Here is a 20,761-nt window from a genome sequence, read left to right on the forward strand (position 1 = left end):
GAAGAAGGAAGCAGCACCTTTATAAATTTATGTCCTGCTTTTAGGCAAGTAGGAGAAGGGCAGAGTTTTTCTTGTATCTGCTTCTTCTCGATTGCCTTCAGCTCAAAATGATTCTTGTATCAGAGTGGCATATTTGGGAGCAGCATATTCTATTTTTCATGGGCATATCGAAGCACCCTGAAAGCTCTGTGCTTTGCTTTTCTAAAGGCTGGTTGGTAACTCTTTTATCTGTAGTAACCCAGGGACTGAATGGTTGTTTTATGGCGGCTTCTTCATAATTGCAGTTAACAAAATGGAATGTGAAATTTTCAAAACTGTACATTTTAGAGAATTTTGATGCACTCTTAAGATCTGATAGTGCAGTTGCTATAAATTTAACACAAATTGGGTTGATGAGGTCAGTGTTGTTCAAACCTGGAAGGTCACCTAAGGAAGTGGTTGTTCAGCAACATGGAATTCTGTGTTTGGAGGAGTGGGATGGAGAGAGAGCGTATTAAGATGAAGCTCAAGCATCTCAGCAGGAATGTTCAAGTCACAACACTCCAGGGCACTTCACCTTTCCTGATGGAATTTTTGTGCTCCTCTTGGACCTCTTATTTGAAACTGAGAGGCCTATTTATTAAAGCTTGATACCTCTTTACAGCAGGAATTACAAAGCAAGAAAACAATCTGAACTACTGCAGATGGGCTGAGCTAGCAGGATTTCAGCCCAGAAGCCTCAAAAGATGGTGTAGAGCCACAAGGTATGTGGGAGGACATATTTTAGGACCACCAGATTGCATGCCAATTTGCAGGTTCAAAAAGAAAAAAAAAAAAAAACAAGTGGAGAGGCAGGAAATAAAGGAAAGCAGGAAAGAGCAAATGAACAACTATTCGGTAGATCTTTGGGGAACCAACCCTCTAAGATCTTGTTTCTTTAAATACCTATCAAGTTCATTTATCTTTCTGAAATACAATCTTACCATGCCTTTACTTTGATTAAAAATCACTGTCTGATGGATTCCCCAATAAGGTAAAAATAGACTGACCCAATGATCCAGCAATTCCATTCCTAGCAATATACCCTAGAATGGAATATACTCTAGAATGGAAAACAGGGGCTCAAACAAAAGCTTGTACATGAATATTCATAACAGTGCTGTTCCAAATAGGCAAAAGGTGGATACAACCCAAGTGTTCATGAGCTGATGAATGGTTAAAGAAAATATGCTATGTCTATATCAGATCAGATCAGATCAGTCGCTCAGTTGTGTCCGACTCTTTGCGACCCCATGAATTGCAGCACGCCAGGCCTCCCTGTCCATCACCAACTCCCGGAGTTCACTGAGACTCACGTCCATCGAGTCAGTGATGCCATCCAGACATCTCATCCTCTGTCATCCCCTTCTCCTCCTGCCCCCAATCCCTCCCAGCATCAGAGTCTTTTCCAATGAATCAACTCTTTGCATGAGGTGGCCAAAGTACTGGAGTTTCAGCTTTAGCATCATTCCTTCCAAAGAAATCCCAGGGCTGATCTCCTTCACAATGGACTGGTTGGATCTCCTTGCAGTCCAAGGGACTCTCAAGAGTCTTCTCCAACACCACAGTTCAAAAGCATCAATTCTTCGGCGCTCAGCCTTCTTCACAGTCCAACTCTCACATCCATACATGACCACTAGAAAAACCATAGCCTTGACTAGACAAACCTTTGTTGGCAAAGTAATGTCTCTGCTTTTGAATATGCTATCTAGGTTGGTCATAACTTCCCTTCCAAGGAGTAAGTGTCTTTTAACTTACTCCAGTCACCATCTGTAGTGATTTTGGAGCCCAGAAAAATAAAGTCTGACACTGTTTCCACTGTTTCCCCATCTATTTCCCATGAAGTGATGGGACCGGATGCCATGATCTTCGTTTTCTGAATGGTGAGCTTTAAGCCAACTTTTTCACTCTCCATTTTCACTTTCATCAAGAGGCTTTTGAGTTCCTCTTCACTTTCTGCCATAAGCGTGGTGTCATCTGCATATCTGAGGTTATTGATATTTCTCCCAGCAATCTTGATTGCAGCTTGTGTTTCTTCCAGTCCAGCGTTTCTCATGATGTACTCTGCATATAAGTTAAATAAACAGGGTGACAATATACAGCCTTGATGAACTCCTTTTCCTATTTGGAACCAGTCTGTTGTTCCATGTCCAGTTCTAACTGTTGCTTCCTGACCTGCATACAAATTTCTGAAGAGGCATATCAGGCTATGTCTATATAATGGAACATTAAAAAGGAATGATGTACCGATACATGCCACAGCATGGATGAACCATGAAAATACTATGCTCAGTGAACACAAAAGGCAAAATATTATATGATTCCATGAATATGAAATATCCAGAATAAGCCATAGAGATAGAAAAATAGGGGGGAAGAATGGGGAAGTGACTGATTCATGGATATAGGATTTTCTTTGGGGTGGATAGAAAAGTTCTAGAGATAGATGGTAGGAATGGTAATGTACTAAAGAACAAGAGATTACATGCTTTAAAATGGCTAATGGGGTCAAAACCAAAACAAAATCATTACGTTGCCCATATCTAAAAGTCTAAACTTCTTCGAAGTTCATAAAAAAGCCTTCTCCATGTGGCTCCAACTCCTTTCCTTGTTATGTACTCAGACACTTCTCCTTGCAATCTGGGGTCAGGCTTCACCAGGTCATTTGCTCTTCTTTCAGTACGTATGCCCTTCACTCTGTGTCACGGTGGAATTTGTTTCTTCTGCCTGAAATGCCACCGCTCCTTGTCCATTTGGTCACTCCTTAAAGGCTCCCATTGTTTTTTCCTCTCTAGATTTCCTTGACTCTCCCCTTAGTCTCTCATTACCTGCAGAATTAATTGCTTTATTAGTTAGGACCCCAGTGTGCTTTGCACATACCTCTATATTATTACTTTCTACATTGTATTGTGGGGTTTCCCAGGTGTTGCAGTGATAAAGAACCACCTGCCAATGCAGGAGACACAAGAGAAACGTGGGTCTGATCCCTGGGTCAGGAAGATCTCCTAGAGTAGGAAATGCCAACCCACTGCAGTATTTTTGCCTGGAAAATTCCATGGACAGAGGAGCCTGGCAGCCTACAGTCCATGGGACTGCAAAGAGTTGGACACGACCGAGCCACTGAGCATGCAGGCACATTATATTGTGGTTTATTTCCTTGCCCACTTTGCTCCCTACCTAGGTTGGGAACAGATGCCACTTAGCTCAGTATCTGGCACATGGCTATCTTCCCATGGAATAGTTGTTGAAAAAATTCCACTGGATTGATTCAAATACCATCATATTTGGTCCATTCTTTTTCACCCACTCATTCAATTCAAGGAAAGGGAGAAGAGAGACTTATTCTGAGCTTTCAAAGACTATGCTATGCTAAGTCACTTCAGTCGTGTCTGACTCTGTGCGACCCCATAGACAGCAGCCCACCAGGCTCCCCCGTCCCTGGGATTCTCCAGGCAAGAACACTGGAGTGGGTTGCCATTTCCTTCTCCAATGAATGAAAGTGAAAAGTGAAAGTGAAGTCGCTCAGTCATGTCCGACTCTTAGCGACCCCATGGATTGCAGCCTAACAAGCTCCTCCGTCCATGGGATTTTCCAAGCAAGAGTACTGGAGAGGGGTGCCATTGCCTTCTCCAATAATTCAAAGAAGGCAAAGCAATTGGTATTTTAAAAAAGCAGTTATAGTATTACGTAAAACATAATATTTATGGTTGCTTTTGTTTTTGATGTATTCTAAAAACCAGTGTAAAACCTAACAGGGTGCTTCTCTATGGAGGATTTTCCTCACAAAATGTTCTCCAATTCAGTTCAGTTCAGTTGCTCAGTCGTGTCCGACTCTTTGTAACCCCATGAATCGCAGCACACGAGGCCTCCCTGACCATCACCAACTCCCGGAGCTTGCTCAAACTCATGTCCATAGAGTCCGTGATGGCGTCCAGCCATCTCATCCTCTGTCATCCCCTTCTCCTCCTGCCCCCAATCCCTCCCAGCATCAGGGTCTTTTCCAATGAGTCAACTCTTCACATCAGGTGGCCAAAGTATTGGAGTTTCAGCTTTAGCATCAGTCCTTCCAAAGAACACCCAGGGCTGATCTCCTTCAGAATGGACTGGTTCAATCTCCTTGCAGTCCAAGGGACTCTCAAGAGTCTTCTCCAACACCACAGTTCAAAAGCATCAATTCTTTGGCGCTCAGCCTTCTTCACAGTCCAACTCTCACATTCATACATGACCACTGGAAAAACCATAGCCTTAGCAAAAGGATTACATTTTTGTTATGATTTTCTTGTCTTTCAGCTTATATCCCGTAGCAGGAAGTCCCTACCTTCAAGGAACTTTTCCTTTATTCTCTCACAGGACCTGATTTGGTGGTTTTTCAGATACCAGGAACTCAATAGATACATAGTGTTTTCCCAGGTTTATTCTAAGTATTTCCTTGTACAGTTTTGGCTTATTAAATGTTCTGTTTTTCAGTAACGCTGTTCAAGTCCAGTTACATACTTCCTTTCACCAGGAAGCACAAGAGCTAGAGTGAATCACTGAAAGACTCTTGGTGGCTGCCCTTTGTCAGGCTCATTTCTGAGCTATTTAGATACTGTGTCAGGTGTCTTAGGCAGGAGGCTGTTTGCTGACAAAAAGCCTGGAAGACCATGTAGGGTTCAAGTGTACTCTTCAGACTCTTCAAACTGAGATAGCTCTCCAAGAGACTGGTGCTTTTCTGGCATGCTGAAATCATCTCCCTCTCAGCAAGTTTATTTTGCAGTTTATTGAGGTGACGAGTCAGAGACTCAGGGCATCTCCTTGCCTCTGCTATTAACTAGCTATGTGACCTTGGGCGAGTCACCACACCTCTCAGATCTTCATTTTCTCATTTGTGAATATAGGGGTTGGATTGGTATAACCTGCTGGGTCTTTTGCAGCATTAAGTGGCAGTAATTATAGGATGCCCAGCAAACAGCAGCTTAATTAACTCAGCAAACTGTAAGGATAGAGAAAGGTCATTTCTCTCTAGAAGCAGGTAAGCATTAGGACAAGCCAAATCTGAGAACCTTTCTCTCTTTTCAATTGTTCACCCACATTTCTTTCCTTTGCTCTTTTGAATGTGACATGCTTTCTTTTTACTAATTTTCTTTTTCATTTCCTGAGGGTTTCAAAGGAGAAAGCGGGACTTTCCGCATTATTCCAGGAATTCTTTTCTGCCCGAGCAATGTTTGCCATTTGGTTGGAAGGAGTCAACTGTGTAATTTTTTTTTCTTCTTAGATAATTTCACAGGGAATTGGTAATAATAAGTTATACCTGGCTTTAGGAACTGAAGTTAGAGTTTATAATAGAGAGCAAAAAAGAAGTGCCCTTTAGAAAATTGTATCGTATAATTTAAATTTTGCTTTACTTGCTCATTTTAAACTTCTTTGAAGAAGCTTGAAAGATTTCGATGAAAGAAAAAACTCATACACATTTTTTTTGTTATTACAAGTAAAAAAAAATCCTACATTTATTACTTTTTTGCTTCATGACAGTATTTAATACTCACAAGCCACGTGAAGTCAGAGAAATCCACAATTATCTACTATGATTCATTTTGTTCAAAGGTTTTAGAGATGTACTCTCTGAATTTAATAATCCACTGTGTTAAATACCTGGAAGTTATATTTGATCACTTTAATTCATATTATGAATCTTGATTATTCACTTGGTTTTTTTTTTCTCCCCTCAAATGATATTTTAGGTGGCTTGCCACATATTGTAACTGGCATAATAGTTAATTTCACTGGCATAATAGTTAATTTCACTGAAAGCCCTATTCAAAAAATTTGAATTTGATATGACTTTCCTTGCCCCCAAATTTTCTCTTTAATGTAGATGAAAGGATATGCCCAGGTAAGCTTCTTTAGGCATCCATGGCAATGATTATAATGGTAGATCTGTTGCTCCACTTCTGATGTTTGATTGGACCAGTTGTTTTCACTTAAATCCTTCCAGACAAAGCAGAGATGGGTAGACAAGATCATCATCTGAGTTATCCCCATCAGAGTCGGGCTGATTCTTACTGAGAGAGAGCGTGAGATCTAGAAGACTGTGTATATGGTCTGGAGGTTGAGCGTACCACCACCTCACCTTTCCCCATCATAAGCATTTGGGTCATTTGGAAGATTTAGAAGTTTATCTAAGAGGAAGGAAAAAAAAAGAAGAGAGACCTGTTTTGATTGGTGATGGTGAAGATGGGGGAGACAAAATTCCAAGGAGAAAGAGTCATCACATAACGGTCTTCACTGTGGTCTGCTGATTTGGGGATATATTTCTTAGAAAGTCTCTTCATTCTTTTGGAATTTGTTTGTTTCCTTTTACAAACAGTAACGCTAGGAAGACTCTTACAAAATCTGTGGGAGATAATGCACTAGGAAACTGAAATTACTCTGTAGAAGCCATATGACAAGGAGTGTGATATTCATGGAATTGAGGAGAAAAAAACACCTTAAATTTACACAGCAGATTCCTTCCGTATAACTCAGAGCAGTTTTTACAACGAGAAAAAGGAGACATGTTCTCTGACTCAGCGCTGAGGAGAATAATGTAGGGACTGCCGTTAATTACTGTTTGTATACGGACGGAGGGGAAGATGGCCACGTGGAGTGGGGAGGAGATGAAGAACCCTGGGAACCGGGAATTGTGGGCCTGGTCCTGGCTTTTGTGCCACCCGTGGGACCTTGGCAAGTCATTTAAACCTCTCTAAATCCAAGTTTCTCATTTTTAAAGTTGAACTTCATGATTTCAGAGTTTTCCAGATTATTACTTTTTATGGCTTATTTATAGTGTCAGGAAGGAAAAGGTGAGTTTTCCAGAGGGCTAAAACCTACCTTTCTGTGCCTCAGAAACTTGTTTTTATCTAACTGGATGGATCTATTATTCAGTGCATTACACACTTCTCATCTGCCTTCTGAAACAGAGAGCACTAAATTTAACTTTTGCTGAATGACTCAAGGTTGTTGCTTTGAACTATGATATAATAACTGGGATATAGCATATTAACATGATATATTCCTCTTGGGCAGCATAGAGGTATGTGGAACTATGTGCCTCAAAACCAAATGACACGGTAACACTATACTTTTCACGAAAATGATTGTGTTGGTTCTGATTTTTTTTTTTTAATGCTTGCTGCTTTCTAAATATCACTTCCTTCTGTTTCCAATGTCTGTCTTGAGCTGTCCTTTCCTGTAGTCCACCTTGCTGCTTCTAATGGGCCAGGAACAGGGAGCTGTAGGTGAAGCAAGTTGGAGTTAGGTCTGAAGTTTGGGCAAATTGTCGCAGGTGAGGTTTCTGGAGGGACTCCAGCGTGTGAAGGTTTGGAGGCATCCTCGGGTCACTGCCTGAGGCCTTTGGGGTGTTCTCTGTTGCAGTAAGAGACCCTTGGATAAAGTGTCCAACTCTTCTTGTTTATGGAATTATCTAATGTTTGTGACCATCCTTGCGGGGGAGAAAGTAAGACTGAGAGCTGGGCAGAAATGACATAGCCCAAGGGACTAAAAAGGGCTCAAAAATAGAAAGGCCACTGAGAGGGCAGATGTGTGGGTCTGTGAGAGTATCCAGGAGACTGACAGACAGGGCTAAGTCATGTTTATAGGGCATTCCACAAGGTCATCCTGTTCACAACCTTGACTTGCCAGCCATGCTCCACCATGACCTCCCATTTCCACCTTCTTTAGATGAAGCAAAGCATGTACATGGGGGTCTACTGTGGCAAGGTTAATTTAGGACCCCTGGATACTGAACTTCCAGTTAATTGTTATTCTATTGGTCCTCAGGACCACTTGCCGGGTAGATTGAGAAAATGTAAATTGGTTATTCATTTTCTGTATATTTACATGTAAATGCCATTTTATTAGCTTGCAAAATCCAGTGTTGTCCATTTTAGCATAAACTTGGACACTGACTAATTTGTGCTTCTTTAATCTGCAAGCTTGGCAATTTGGGGCAGCCTCTTCCCTTTCCCATCCTCCCTCCCCGTGACCTCACCCCTCCCATCCAGCAAAGCCAAGAATGTTATTTTAGGCTGTAGGAACTATATTAAAAAATACCACTGGGTTTCTCTAAGCTTTTCTAAAGTTTTTAAACAAATAAATGAATAAGGATCACATGGGCCAGTCTCCCATGAGGCTGTTTTTGCTGTGTTTTCTGGGCACTCATGGAAGCACAGCGGTCAGGCCTGGTGCTATCCTGGGACCACAGCTGCCTGGCCTAGGATGGAGATAGGAACTCATCCTAGGGAGGAGGGAGCCAGGAGGGTTCAGTATATGTCACTGTGGCTTCAGCCAGGATTATGTAGCTCCTGGAGCTGTGGGGAAAGCCAGGAGATGACCAGTAATTAGAGAAGTAGAACCATGCTACCTCTTCTGGCATGGGAGTTAAGTGAGCAACTACTGTGTCCCGCTTGTGTTGGAATTTTCCTCTCTTTTAACACCATCGGGAGGCATGAGGATGGGCACAGTGTGGAAGCAGCTTCTGCTGTCTTCCCTTATAAGGCTGGCCCCTCCTCACTTCTAGAAAAATACTGTCATAATCTCACTCAGGATTCTGGAATCACAGTCCTTGTAACGGTGTAGCCTGTGGCCTTGTCTATCCACAGCTGTGCATTGGCTTCTTCTTTATTGATCTGGGCTGATAATCGTGCAGTCTGTTGGGCTGGTTCTAATTATTTTGGCTGTCTTAATTATGGGATTGTGCATGAACTGTTGTGTTCAAATAATTTCTCAGCAAAAAAAGGATTTGAACCAGCTCAAGGGTCCATGCGTCTACCTTGTTCCTGTCTGCTTCTGCCTCCAGCCCTTTGTGTCAAGTTAAGTGAATCATTTTCCTTCCTTGTTTTTCATTTTCCTCTCTTTGAACACGGAGAGAATGATATTTATCTTGTGGCTTAAGATTTAGGGTCACTAAACATCATGCACTCACGAAATGTAAATTGTTGCCATCGGTGTGATAGGATGGTTCATGCTGTCTCCGTGGTTTATATCTTTCTTTCTTAACTATGAACTTTCATTAACATGCGCTCGTTATAGAAAATGCAAAAAACTGCAAAGAAAAAAACAAACATCAACTGTAGCCCTCCAACTTACTTATATAATCCTGTTCAAAGTTTGATTTCTTTTCATCCAGTTTTTATGCAAATATATAAAGACACATATATATATATTTACTTTTTATGTTATATGGGAGTATAGTTGATTTACCCTGTTGTATTAGTTTCAAGTATACAGCAAAGTGATTCAATTATACATATACATGTATCCATTCTTTTTCAAGCCCGTTTCCCATTTAGGTTGTTACATAATATTGAGCAGAGTTCCAGTGCTATACAGTAGGTCCTTTTTGGTTATCCATTTTAGATATAGCAGTGTGTACATGTCAGTTCCAAACTCCCTAACTGTCCCTTCCTCCCACCCTTCCACCCTGGTAACCATAAGTACAGAGACATATTTAGATAATATGATATATACTGCCTTGTAGCCAGCATTGAGCCACAAGAGTTTTCCAGTTTTAATCTTTTTTTAATATCTGCAGAGTATTTTAATGGACTCATAGCCTTCTAGGTAACTAATCTTTCTGACTCTTGTCTCTCCTCCTATCCTCTTTTTTGTCCGCCTGACGGAATCATCTACTGGAGAGAAAACTTGATCCTATCACTTCCCTGCTTAAACCCTTCTGTGCTTCCTGATAACACTGGATGAGGCCTTGCATCATGGGGGAGGGAGCTTTTCCTGTTTGGTCTCTGACAACCTCCCCTCTTAGCTCTTTATTTCTCATCATGCTCCATCTCACACAGTACTGAACCTCTGATCAGTCCCTGTAAACGCTCCTTGCCTCTCTGCCTTCCCTTTTGCTATTCTTCTGGCTGGAATGCCCATTGCTGCCTCTAATGTCACCACCCCTGTGACCTGGCTAACTCTGGCTCTGTTTTAAGATTCACCACAGGAGATCTTCTCTGCCTTCCTCTGGTCGGGAACCTGTTTCTCTGGGCAGTTCTGTAGACACCTGCTTGTATCTCCTTCACTCAAATGACTCTGCGCCCCCTCCCGTCTATTCTCCATTTAGGAGAAAAAAGGGAAGTGTTTTCTGGCTGTTTTTTTTTTTTTAAAAATCAATTCTCATCATCGATTCTGGTCATTTACAATCTGGGGTGGTTCCACTGAGGCTCACAGTGGAGTTTCACAGTAGAGATCCACCTTCAGGCTCTCTGTGATCTAGCCTCCACCTCCCCTCTGGTACCATCTTCCCTGACCCCTCCTCGGCCTCTGCACCCCAGTCTCACAGGCCTCCTTCTTCAAAGCCCTCGTGTGTGCCTTTCCTTCTGCTCCAGGAGGATAATCCTGCTCATCCTCGAGACCTCAGCGTTCCTGGACTATCTCCACCTTGTCCTCAGCACTCAGACACACTCCTCTGTGGTTTCCAGTCACTGCGTGCATCTCCTTTATGTCAGAGTCATAATTTTGCATCTACTTGTCCTATTAATTTCAATAATGCCACTGTCCTTCACTAGACTCGCTGAGGGTAAGACTTGTGTTTGTTTTCACTTACAGGTAGGATTGGATTGGGGGGAAGTCACAAGGTTCATTTGCTGATGTTAGAACTGTTCCCAACACATCAAACTAGATAAGGCCAGGTCAGTCCCATGCCCCCACGTGGGGGCAATGCAGGAGGTGATCAAGCATCAAAAGTACCTGTGCTCCCTCTAGTCCTTGGAATAGACTGTGAAATTAAAGGTAGCAGGGAGTGGGGTCGTAATTTAATGTTAAGCCAATTGCGAGGAGAATGGAATGAATAACATGCTGGCCCAGGCTGTCTATTGGGAGCTGATGGATTACCTGGTGTGTGGTAGTGGAGGTGTGTGTGTGGGTGGGTGGGTGTGTCTGTCTGTCTCAGGGTGTATTTTGGCAGCTGGCAGGCTCTGTTTATGGTTTTAAGCCAGCCAGGCAGCTAAGTGGTGCAGCCAGATGCAGGGAGCACTGCACGGGCGCTCCTGGGGGTTCATGGGGTTCTCTCAGTCCTTTTGCACTGCCTGATAAAAGTGGGGGGAACTGCTGGCTGGGCTGCCAGGGTCCTTAGAGGGTACTATGCGAAGTCCTGAGCAAGAAGTCTCCAGGTGCTCAGACCTCAGAAAACTCAGATACTTCTGAGCCTGAAGGAGGAATGGAAGTGGCCTTTCTGCTTCTAGTCCAGGGCTTTTAAGTTACCTTCAGAGGAGGCTGGGGGCTGTGGATGCCCTCAAACAGTGGCGATCTAGCTCTGGGCTTTGAAAAGCAGACAAAGGCAAAACCGAGGTCTCTGTAAAAGAGGATAATCCATAAAGGATGTTGCCAGAGGGTTTTAAAGCATTTCTTCTGAATTTTCTTAAATTAGGTTTTTCTTTTAATTACCTAGTTATCCTTCAGAAACTTGGAACAGTCCCACTTCTTATCAACATATTCCTTGTCAATTATGCACAGGCTCAGGCTTATGGTGCTGAGGGTGATGCTTAAGTATGAGGCAGCTGGAAGTTTTTCCCCTTGGATTGAGGAGAGTGATAGGAATGCTAATGGGCTATAGCTCTGGGCTGAGCTGGTAGCTGAAGGAGAGAGCTCACTGAGCACAGGCTGGGGGGCCGGGTGGGGAGCAAAGGAAAGGTTCATTGCTGCTGACCGGACTAAATGAGTGGGGGCTAAGGGTTAACCTGTAATTTTTGTCATTCAGATCAACTCTGCCTACTTCCTGGATTCTTAGCTCCATATCCACAAATAGCTGATTGAAGTGATACTTAGCCGAACTGCCTATTAGCACTTTTTTTTTTTTCCTGCCCGGTTGTCTGTGTCTTTTATTCTGACTGATGTAAAATTAGGGCTGGAAACATTTGGTGGGGTTGTTTGGATGAGATGTGGGCTGAAATCTGGCAGTGTGTATAAGTGTGTGTGTGTGTGTGTGTGTGTGTGTGTGTGTGTGTGTGTTATAAGGTGCAGTGAGAACCGTAGTAAACAAGATACAGTCCTGGACTATATTCAGGTTATCTCGTCCTGTGCTTGTCCTCCAGTAAGGACTTGTGATGACTAGATGTGATAAGCACAGGTGGAAACAGAGAATTACAGCTGTCCTTCACACTATCACTGGAACTGGACAGAGGCACATTTATGCCTCAGGATTAAGCATCCAGTGGTAATTTTGGCTGCTTGGACTGTGTGGGTAGGTGGTTAGTTCTGGTAGGGGGAAGGATGGGGACTTCAATTTAGAGTAGGGAGCTGGGGGGTGGGCCTTCCCTCCTCCTGCCCGTTCCCCCTCCCAGCCCACACAGAGATTCCCATCAGAGGTAAGTTCTGCTTGGTCAAGGGGGAAGTTTATCCTTTCCATTCTCATTTTAGGTATTGAACCCCAACACCCCCCACCCCCACCCCCGCCACTGGATTTGGGACCCATGTGTGTCCAGGGCTCTGAGGTGGAATCTCTGCCTCGAATGGCCCTCCTGCCCCTCGCATCCTTTCTACACCTTCCTTTCTCTCCCCAGCTACTCCTGTGCCCTTTTTGTTTTTCCTCTGCCTCTGTGGGCACCTGGAAACCTGCTCGCCGAGCAGGGAAAGAAATTTTGTCTGCAGAGCTTTGGATAATGGTTTCCTTCGGTCTTTGTTTCTGCTTCCTTGAGGGTAAAGGGCAGTATGAGAGCAAAGAGGATGGAAATACACACATTAATATTACAATAAAAGCAACGCCATATGTCCATCCATGGCTGCCTGCTTTGTCCTTGTTCATGTAAGAGGACTAATTAGTTATGATCAGATGTGGTCAGATATGATCATAGTGATGCTCATCTGACAGAGTCTGTTAAGATATCTAAGAACTGGTTTTGGAAGCAGATGCAAATTCAGTGCCAGCTCTGTCACTTGTTAGCTGGGGGACTTCAGGCAGATCATTGAACCTCTGAGCCTCTGTTTTCTCCTCTGTAAAACAGAACCTATCTCACGGGGGAAATGTGGGTTAAGCTCTCAGCATAGACCCTGGCACAGAACAAGTCCTCGGTAAACTATCGTCATCACCATTTAGTTGTGTGGCCTAAGGCAGACCACTGTGCCTTCTTTGTGAAGGGACAGGAAAGGTGCCTTATGTAACGTATAAGGATGCCCGAGAAGGCACGTTGACTATAGCGTCACAGGCTATATAATAAATAAGAGCATGATTATCATTTTCCTATAACTACACTATAGCAATTCTGGGGGGTCTCAACAGTGTGCTATCTGGCTGCAGATTTATGTCATGATTTAGAAATGCCCATAGAACTGTCGGAGGAGCCAGAACTCATGGGAACTGGTGTAAAAGCTGCTGGATACAGGGGCATCTTGCCCTGCCTATTGTCTTCCTGCTGCGGCTACAAATGACTTTGAGATTTGGCTTCTTCTGCTATAAGGTTCTTGCCACTGGAAGGTAGTGAGTGCCATCTTCAGCTCTTGTTGGAGTGAATAATAGATAATTCATCCAATTTGGAGATTTTCTTGCTCCTTTGCTTCCTGCCTCTGGAACCTACCAGGCCACCTAACTATGAGAGGGTAGACTGAAACAGTAAAGGGAGTGAAGTTCAAACCTGTCAGTTTTGCTTAAAATTGCTTCAGTTCAGTTCAGTTCAGTCGCTCAGTCATGTCCGACTCTTTGCAACCCCATGAACCTAGCACACCAGGCCTCCCTGTCCATCACCAACGCCCGGAGTTCACCCAAACTCATGTCCATTGAGTCAGTGATGCCATCCAACCATCTCATCCTCTGTTGTCCCCTTCTCCTCCTGCCCTCAATCTTTCCCAGCATCAGGGTCTTTTCAAATGAGTCGGCTCATCAGGTGGCCAAAGTATTGGAATTTCAGCTTCAGCATCAGTTTTTCCAATGAACACCCAGGACTTATCTCCTTTAGGATGGACTGATTGGATCTCCTTGCAGTCCAAGGGACTCGCAAGAGTCTTATCCAACACCACAGTTCAAAAGCATCAATGCTTCGGCACTCAGCTTTCTTTAGAGTCCAACTCTCACATCCATACATGACTACTGGAAAAACCATAGCCTTGACTAGACAAACCTTTGTTGGCAAAGTAATGTCTCTGCTTTTTAATATACTGTCATAACTTTCCTTCCAAGGAGCAAGCATCTTTTAATTTCATGGCTGCAATCACCATCTGAAGTGATGTTGGAGCCCAGAAAAATAAAGTCTGACACTGTTTCCACTGTTTCCTTATCTACTTGCCATGAAGTGATGGGACCAGATGCCATGATCTTCGTTTTCTGAATGTTGAGCTTTGAGCCAACTTTTTCACTCTCCTCTTTAACTTTCATCAAGAGGCTCTTTAGTTCTTCATTTTCTGCCATAAGGGTGGTGTCACCTGCATATCTCAGGTTACTGATATTTCTCCCTGCAATCTTGATTCCAGCTTGTGCTTCCTCCAGCCCAGCGTTTCTCATGATGTACTCTGCATAGAAGTTAAATAAGCAAGGTGACAATATACAGTCTTGATGTACTCCTTTTCCTATTTGAAACCAGTCTGTTGTTTCATGTCCAGTTCTAACTGTTGCTTCCTGACCTGCATACAGGTTTCTCAAGAGGCAGGTCAGGTGGTCTGGTACTCACATCTCTTTCAGAATTTTCCACAGTTTATTGTGATCCACACAGTCAAAGGCTTTGGCATAGTCAATAAAGCAGAAATACATGTTTTTCTGGAACTCTCTTGCTTTTTTGATGATCCAGCAGATGTTGGCAATTTGATCTCTGGTTCCTCTGCCTTTTCTAAAACCAGCTTGAACATCTGTAAGTTCACGGTTCACGTATTGCTGAAGCCTGGCTTGGAGAATTTTGAGCATCACTTTACTAGCGTGTGAGATGAGTGCAACTGTTCAGTAGTTTGAGCATTCTTTGGCATTACCTTTCTTTGGGACTGGAATGAAATCCTTTTCCAGTCCTGTGGCCACTGCTGAGTTTTCCAAATTTGCTGGCATATTGAGGGCAGCACTTTCACAACATCATCTTTTAGGATTTGAAATAGCTCCACTGGAATTCCATCACCTCCACTAGCTTTGTTCATAGTGGTGCTTCTTAAGGCCCACTTGACTTCATGTTCCAGGATGTCTGGCTGTAGGTGAGTGATCACACCATCATGATTATCTGGGTCATGAAGATCTTTTTTGTACAGTTCTTCTGTGTATTCTTGTCACCTCTTCTTAATATCTTCTGCTTCTGTTAGGTCCATACTATTTCTGTCCTTTATTGGGCCCATCTTTGCATGAAATGTTCCCTTGGTATCTCCAATTTTCTTGAAGAGATCTCTAGTCTTTCCCATTCTATTGTTTCCCTCTATTTCTTTGCATTGATCACTGAGGAAGGCTTTCTTATCTCTCCTTGCTATTCTTTGGAACTCTGCATTCAAATGGGTATATTTTTCCTTTTCTCCTTTGCTTTTCGCTTCCCTTCTTTTCACAGCTATTTGTAAGGCCTCCTCAGACAACCATTTTGCTTTTTTGCATTTCTTTTCCATGGGGATGGTCTTGATCCCTGTCTCCTGTACAGTGTCATGAGCCTCCATCCATAGTTCATCAGTCACTCACTCTATCTATCAGATCTAGTCCCTTAAATCAATTTCTCACTTCCACTGTATAATCATAAGGGATTTGATTTAGGTCATACCTGAATGGTCTAGTGGTTTTCCCTACTTTCTTCAATTTAAGTCTGAATTTGGCAATAAGGAGTCATGATCTGAGCCACAGTCAGATCCTGGTCTTGTTTTGCTGACTGTATAGAGCTTCTCCATCTTTGGCTGCATTGAATATGCTGCTGCTAAGTCGCTTCAGTCATGCCTGACTCTGGGCGACCATATGGACAGTAGCCCACCAGGCTCCTCTGTCCACAGGATTCTCTAGGCAAGAATACTGGAGTGGGTTGCCATTTCCTTCTCCAGCAAAGAACATAATCAATCTGATTTCGGTGTTGACCATCTGGTGATGTCCATTGTAGAGTCTCTTCTTGTGGTGTTGGAAGAGGGTGTTTGCTATGACCAGTGCATTCTCTTGGCAGAACTCTATTAGCCTTTGCCCTGCTTCATTCTGTACTCCCAAGGCCAAATTTGCCTGTTACTCCAGGTGTTTCTTGTCTTCCTACTTTTGCATTCCAGTCCCCTATAATGAAAAGGACATCTTTTTTGGGTGTGAATTCTAAAAGGTCTTGTAGGTCTTCATAGAAGTGTTCAACCTCAGCTTCTTCAGTGTTACTAGTTGGGGCATAGACTTGGATTACCGTGATATTGAATGGTTTGCCTTGGAAACGAACAGAGATCATTCTGTCGTTTGTGAGATTACATCTGGGAACTTAGCCTTGATCTTTACTCAGAAAAAGTTGAAAATATTATTTTAAAATAGTTTGTATGGTTTTTGAAATTGATTTCAATCATCTATCAAAGCCCAAGACTACAACCCTGTTAGTAATCAAGCCAGCAATAGAACAGGCTCTCTCTTGAGATCCTAAGGGCTGGTTTTAAAGGGGCTTCTAGTTTCCATTTATCTTGATGTGTGTCTGTGACACATCCCAGCATAAATCCAGCAGCCCATCTGGTGAAGGGGACATGAGAACATTGTTCATGATAGTAAATATGTTTAGATTTTTTTCACAGTCTGAGCAGAGCTATTGCTCTTGTCCATATTTTCATAAATTAGCTCTACCAAACTGCTTTCCTCATCTCCATGTATAGTAGCAATTAGTCAGTTCAGCTCGATCCAGGGCTTATCTTCATGGAGGAAACAAACTTTTGAAAGTGTAGTCAGTTTGAAGAATTCTATGAAGGCACCTGGAAAGGGCCAAGAGTGCATTGTTTTTAAGGATAATCTGCCCTGGGACACTGCCAACACACTCTACAATTGGCAGCTTTTCTCCAGAAAGTTGCTCTTTTTTGAGTAGTTGGCGAATTGCTAAAGCCATCAGTATTTATAGGTCATCATGTGGCAGGTGGGAGATTGCTCCCTCTCACTCCCCATTCATCCTCCACTCTCTCCCCCTTTCCCCATTTTAGAGTTGTAGTTTGGTTTGATATTGTTAGTTTTCAGTTTTTGTGGAACCACGTTCTAGATTCAGAAAGCAGGTTCTCCATCTAAAGGGCACTTGCTAAATGAATGTTGAATGAATGAGCAAATGAAATAAAGAATAAATGATGAGGTGATTGACTCTTGATGGCAAAAGATAGTGATTGACACACAGCCAGTATTTTTTTCCCCAAATGCTGGTGACGAGGATGAAATTCCTGCCATCTCTCAGGTCAGGACTCACACTGTAATGGTCCTGCTTATGAAAAGGGCGGGAAGAGAGAGATGTGAATGGACACTAGCGTTTATGAAGCATCACTTATGGGCTAGGCAGTGTTAGAACACTCCATATATGTGACCTCGTTTGACCCTCGTGAACAGTTCTATGAGATTTTATCACCTCTGTTCTACAAATGAGGAAACGGAGGCTCAGGGTAGTCAAGTGTATTGTTTAAATTACACAATGTGCTGGTTCCAAAGCTGATCTTCTAGTTTGCACTCTTGCATGAAGCTTCTTTGTGGGGCTTCCCAGGTGGCTCAGCAGGTAAAGAATCAGCCTGCAATGCAGAGACGCAGGAGATTGAACCCTGGGTTGGGAAGATCCCCTGGAGAAGGGAATGGTAACTGACTCCAGTATTCTTGCCTGGAGAATCCCATCGACAGAGGAGCCTGGCAGGCTACTGTCCATAGGGTCACAAAGAGCAGGACATGACTGAGGTGACTGAGCACAGTACTGCACATGCTGCTTCTTATAGACATATATTAAATGCACACACAAACCCCGCATATTCCCAAGTTTCTCCCAATATGTAGAGTATAAGGGTTTAACCTTCTGATTAAAAAATATATACTCATTGACATTCACATGAATTGAAAAAGTCCTGGGGACTGCAGGGGGAAGACAGCTTCGATGTGCTTCCCACACTGACTGTTTGGATGCCTTCCTGAGTCCAGGAGATTTTAACTTCAGGTATGTATTAACAGCAGACCCAGGTACTATTAAGACAGCTATTGTCCAGACTGTATTGATCTCTTTGAGGTCAGCATGTTGTGACCAGAGCAGGAGTAACTAGAAATGACTGTTGGCCTGTCCCTGCAACACGGTATCCCCTGTGGGTGGCAGGGAAAATACACAGCGTGTGATGCTCCTGTATCCACTAGCTGATGGCTGTATTTGGTTTCACATGAGCCGGGGCTCAGGGAATAGGGCGAGGGAGGGAGTATCGGTTACTAGTGCATCTGCCTTCTCTCCAGTGGTGGAATCACTCCCCTGTTTCCCATCCTGCCGCCTCTGAGATGGAAAAAAAGAGGCCAGGACCTGTCTCTACATTTCAGTTCTCTCATATCCTGCTAGAGAGAGCGGGTAGAGGAGGGAAGAGAAGAGGGAGGGCGGGGGGGAAGGAAGGGAGAAAGAGAGAGCTGTACAGAGTGTTCAGCTGGGCTAACATCCCCCATAAGCCACAGAAAATCACATCCTCTCTTCAGCCTCTAATTGTAAATCCCGAAGCCACCAGATACGTCCCTGATGGTGTACCATTATGGTTCAAAACTGAGAATCCCTGGTTTGCAAGTTTTAAATGTTTTATTATGTTTTAGACCCAGCAACATAACTAAATTCAAGGAAAGTTAAATTCAGCAGACCAGTCATCACCCTAACCCAGTGACAGTGTCCACCTTTACACAGGACTGGGCCTGTTTGACCAGTATTATTTCTGGTTTTCTCCACTGTCACTTTTTAAAAAAAATTTCCTGTGTTGATGTTCACTATCTGTGCAGTAGGTTGAATCCATCAGACTTGGCATTGAACTGTCCCTCTGGCATTGAACCCCAGAGATCATGTGTTTCCTACAGTTCAAGGAACTCACCAGCATCTTACCTTTAATAGTGTGGTTGTCTGGGTTTGTTCAAAATAGCAGCAGTAGAAATAGTAACAGTAGTAGTATTAACAATAGTAATAATAATTGCACTAATAATATGACATGAGTATTGTAGAAGTACTATATATTTACTCCTCTGTGTGATAGATGAACTGTCATTGTCTATATATTACAACAGAAGAAATTGATGCCCAGAGAGGTTAAGTAACTGGCCAAGGGCACACAGCTAGTGAGTGGTGAAGCCAGAATACAAATCCAGGTTGTCTGGCTCCAACAGATTGAACACAAAGACAATTCCACATTGCTAAAAATTGACTCTCCACTAGTATTAATCATAAGTAATTATAGTAGAACAAGCTAGTATATTGTAGAGAAAGAGTCTCAGCAAAAAATAACATTCACATCTTTCAGGCACTTCCAGTATCCAACCTTCTTGCTCTTAGTTGCTTTTATAGAGTCTTATTCACCTTCATCTGGAAACTTCCTCTCTCCAGTGCAAGAGGCACCAGCCACAGGAGACTTATGGGTGCTTGAAAGGAGACTTCCAAAAGGAGATGTGCCATAAGGGAAAAACAAACACCAGGTTTTGAAGACTTGGTGTAAAAAAAAAAGCACATCAGATATCTCATTCATAATTTTCAAAATCTTGATTGCTTGCTAATATATATTAAAATTAATACCCCCTGTTTATTTTTATAATGTGACTATTAGAAAATTTAAAATTATTTATGTGGTGTGTTACATTTCTAATGGACAGCAACACTATAGGTTTACTGATTTTATATCTTTCTCCCTTCAGTTCTGGACACTTCATGATGGGTTTGCTCTTCAGGACTGGTTTTGGTCATTTTAGGCTTAAAAGTCAGCTTTAAGCTACTAGGCTTGCTGTACTTAGTTTATTTATCTAAGTGAGAGCTGTTCATGCTGATTCAAGGAGGTGATGAGGAAAACCTTTCCTTTTTCCTGTTTAGTACCTGACTTCCTCTGAAATTAAATCTCTTAGGGAAGAACGTGGTGGCCACCCTGCCCTGTGACCCCACAGTTGATCTTTCCTTTTAACCTGGGATGTGTGCAGGTAGTGCTGGTGGGGAAAGAGTTCTTCATTCTTCTGCTCATGGGCCAGTTATGGAATTCCAAGTTGCTTTTGAAATGTTTTAGGAAACCATGCACACTATTCACCAGCCCTTTCACCTGCTAGAGGACCCGAAGTATCAGTTACACTGCATTCGTCAACAGCTGTGGCCGATGTACCTCTTAAACATCACAGACCCAGAAGGGAAGGCACAGCCTGGCCCTTAAGGAATTTGAGATTTTGGGGGGAGGCAAATTTGCTGATTTGTTAGGAAATAAAGACTGAGTAATTAGAGCCAGATTGTGTGGCTCAGCCTTGAACATCAAAATAAAGCCAGAGGAGGGGGTGAGCTGCATGGGCCATGTGCTCAGAGAAGACTTTTTGAATGAAGACTTTGAGCCTTGAAGGCTTAGTAGGTTGTGGGTTGTTCTAAGGGGAAGGTTGGAGGTATAGGAAGAGATGGGACATGTCTGGGAGGGGTGGGGGGAGCCACTGGGGACCAGTTACAGGTAAGTGAGCTGGGAGTCAGGGATAGAAGGTAGGGGCTTGTAACCTGGGCTTGACTCAGGAGGAAGCTGATGGTATGGTCTCAGAAGGAGCAAGACGAGTTGGACAATGAAAACTCTGAGCTTATTGCTCTGAGTCCCCTAGAAATGTTCTTATCTTCTGTTCGCCTAAATGTGGACACTGCTACATTGGCACAGCTTTAAAGCTATTCATTATACAATTAAATGGCACCTACCT

The 20,761-nt window shown here is 43.0% G+C and overlaps 1 protein-coding gene across 5 annotated transcripts in view; it reads left to right on the top strand.

Annotated features, from left to right (window-relative positions):
* The window catches only part of TMEM178A (transmembrane protein 178A), a 142,387-nt gene that overhangs the window by 82,242 nt on the left and 39,384 nt on the right, over positions 1 to 20,761 (top strand). Inside the window, exon 1 of one of the 5 annotated variants that reach the window (XM_055539898.1) lies at positions 10,802 to 10,888. The exons of the other annotated variants lie outside the window; for them this stretch is intronic. Within the exon in view, the coding sequence (XP_055395873.1) occupies positions 10,822 to 10,888 (67 nt within the window). The 5' untranslated portion in view covers positions 10,802 to 10,821. Of the gene's footprint in view, positions 1 to 10,801; positions 10,889 to 20,761 lie in introns of those variants that run through there. 5 annotated transcript variants of the gene reach the window in all.

The sequence above is a fragment of the Bubalus kerabau genome, chromosome 11, assembly GCF_029407905.1.
Source record: "Bubalus kerabau isolate K-KA32 ecotype Philippines breed swamp buffalo chromosome 11, PCC_UOA_SB_1v2, whole genome shotgun sequence".
Taxonomy (NCBI): Eukaryota; Metazoa; Chordata; class Mammalia; order Artiodactyla; family Bovidae; genus Bubalus; species Bubalus kerabau.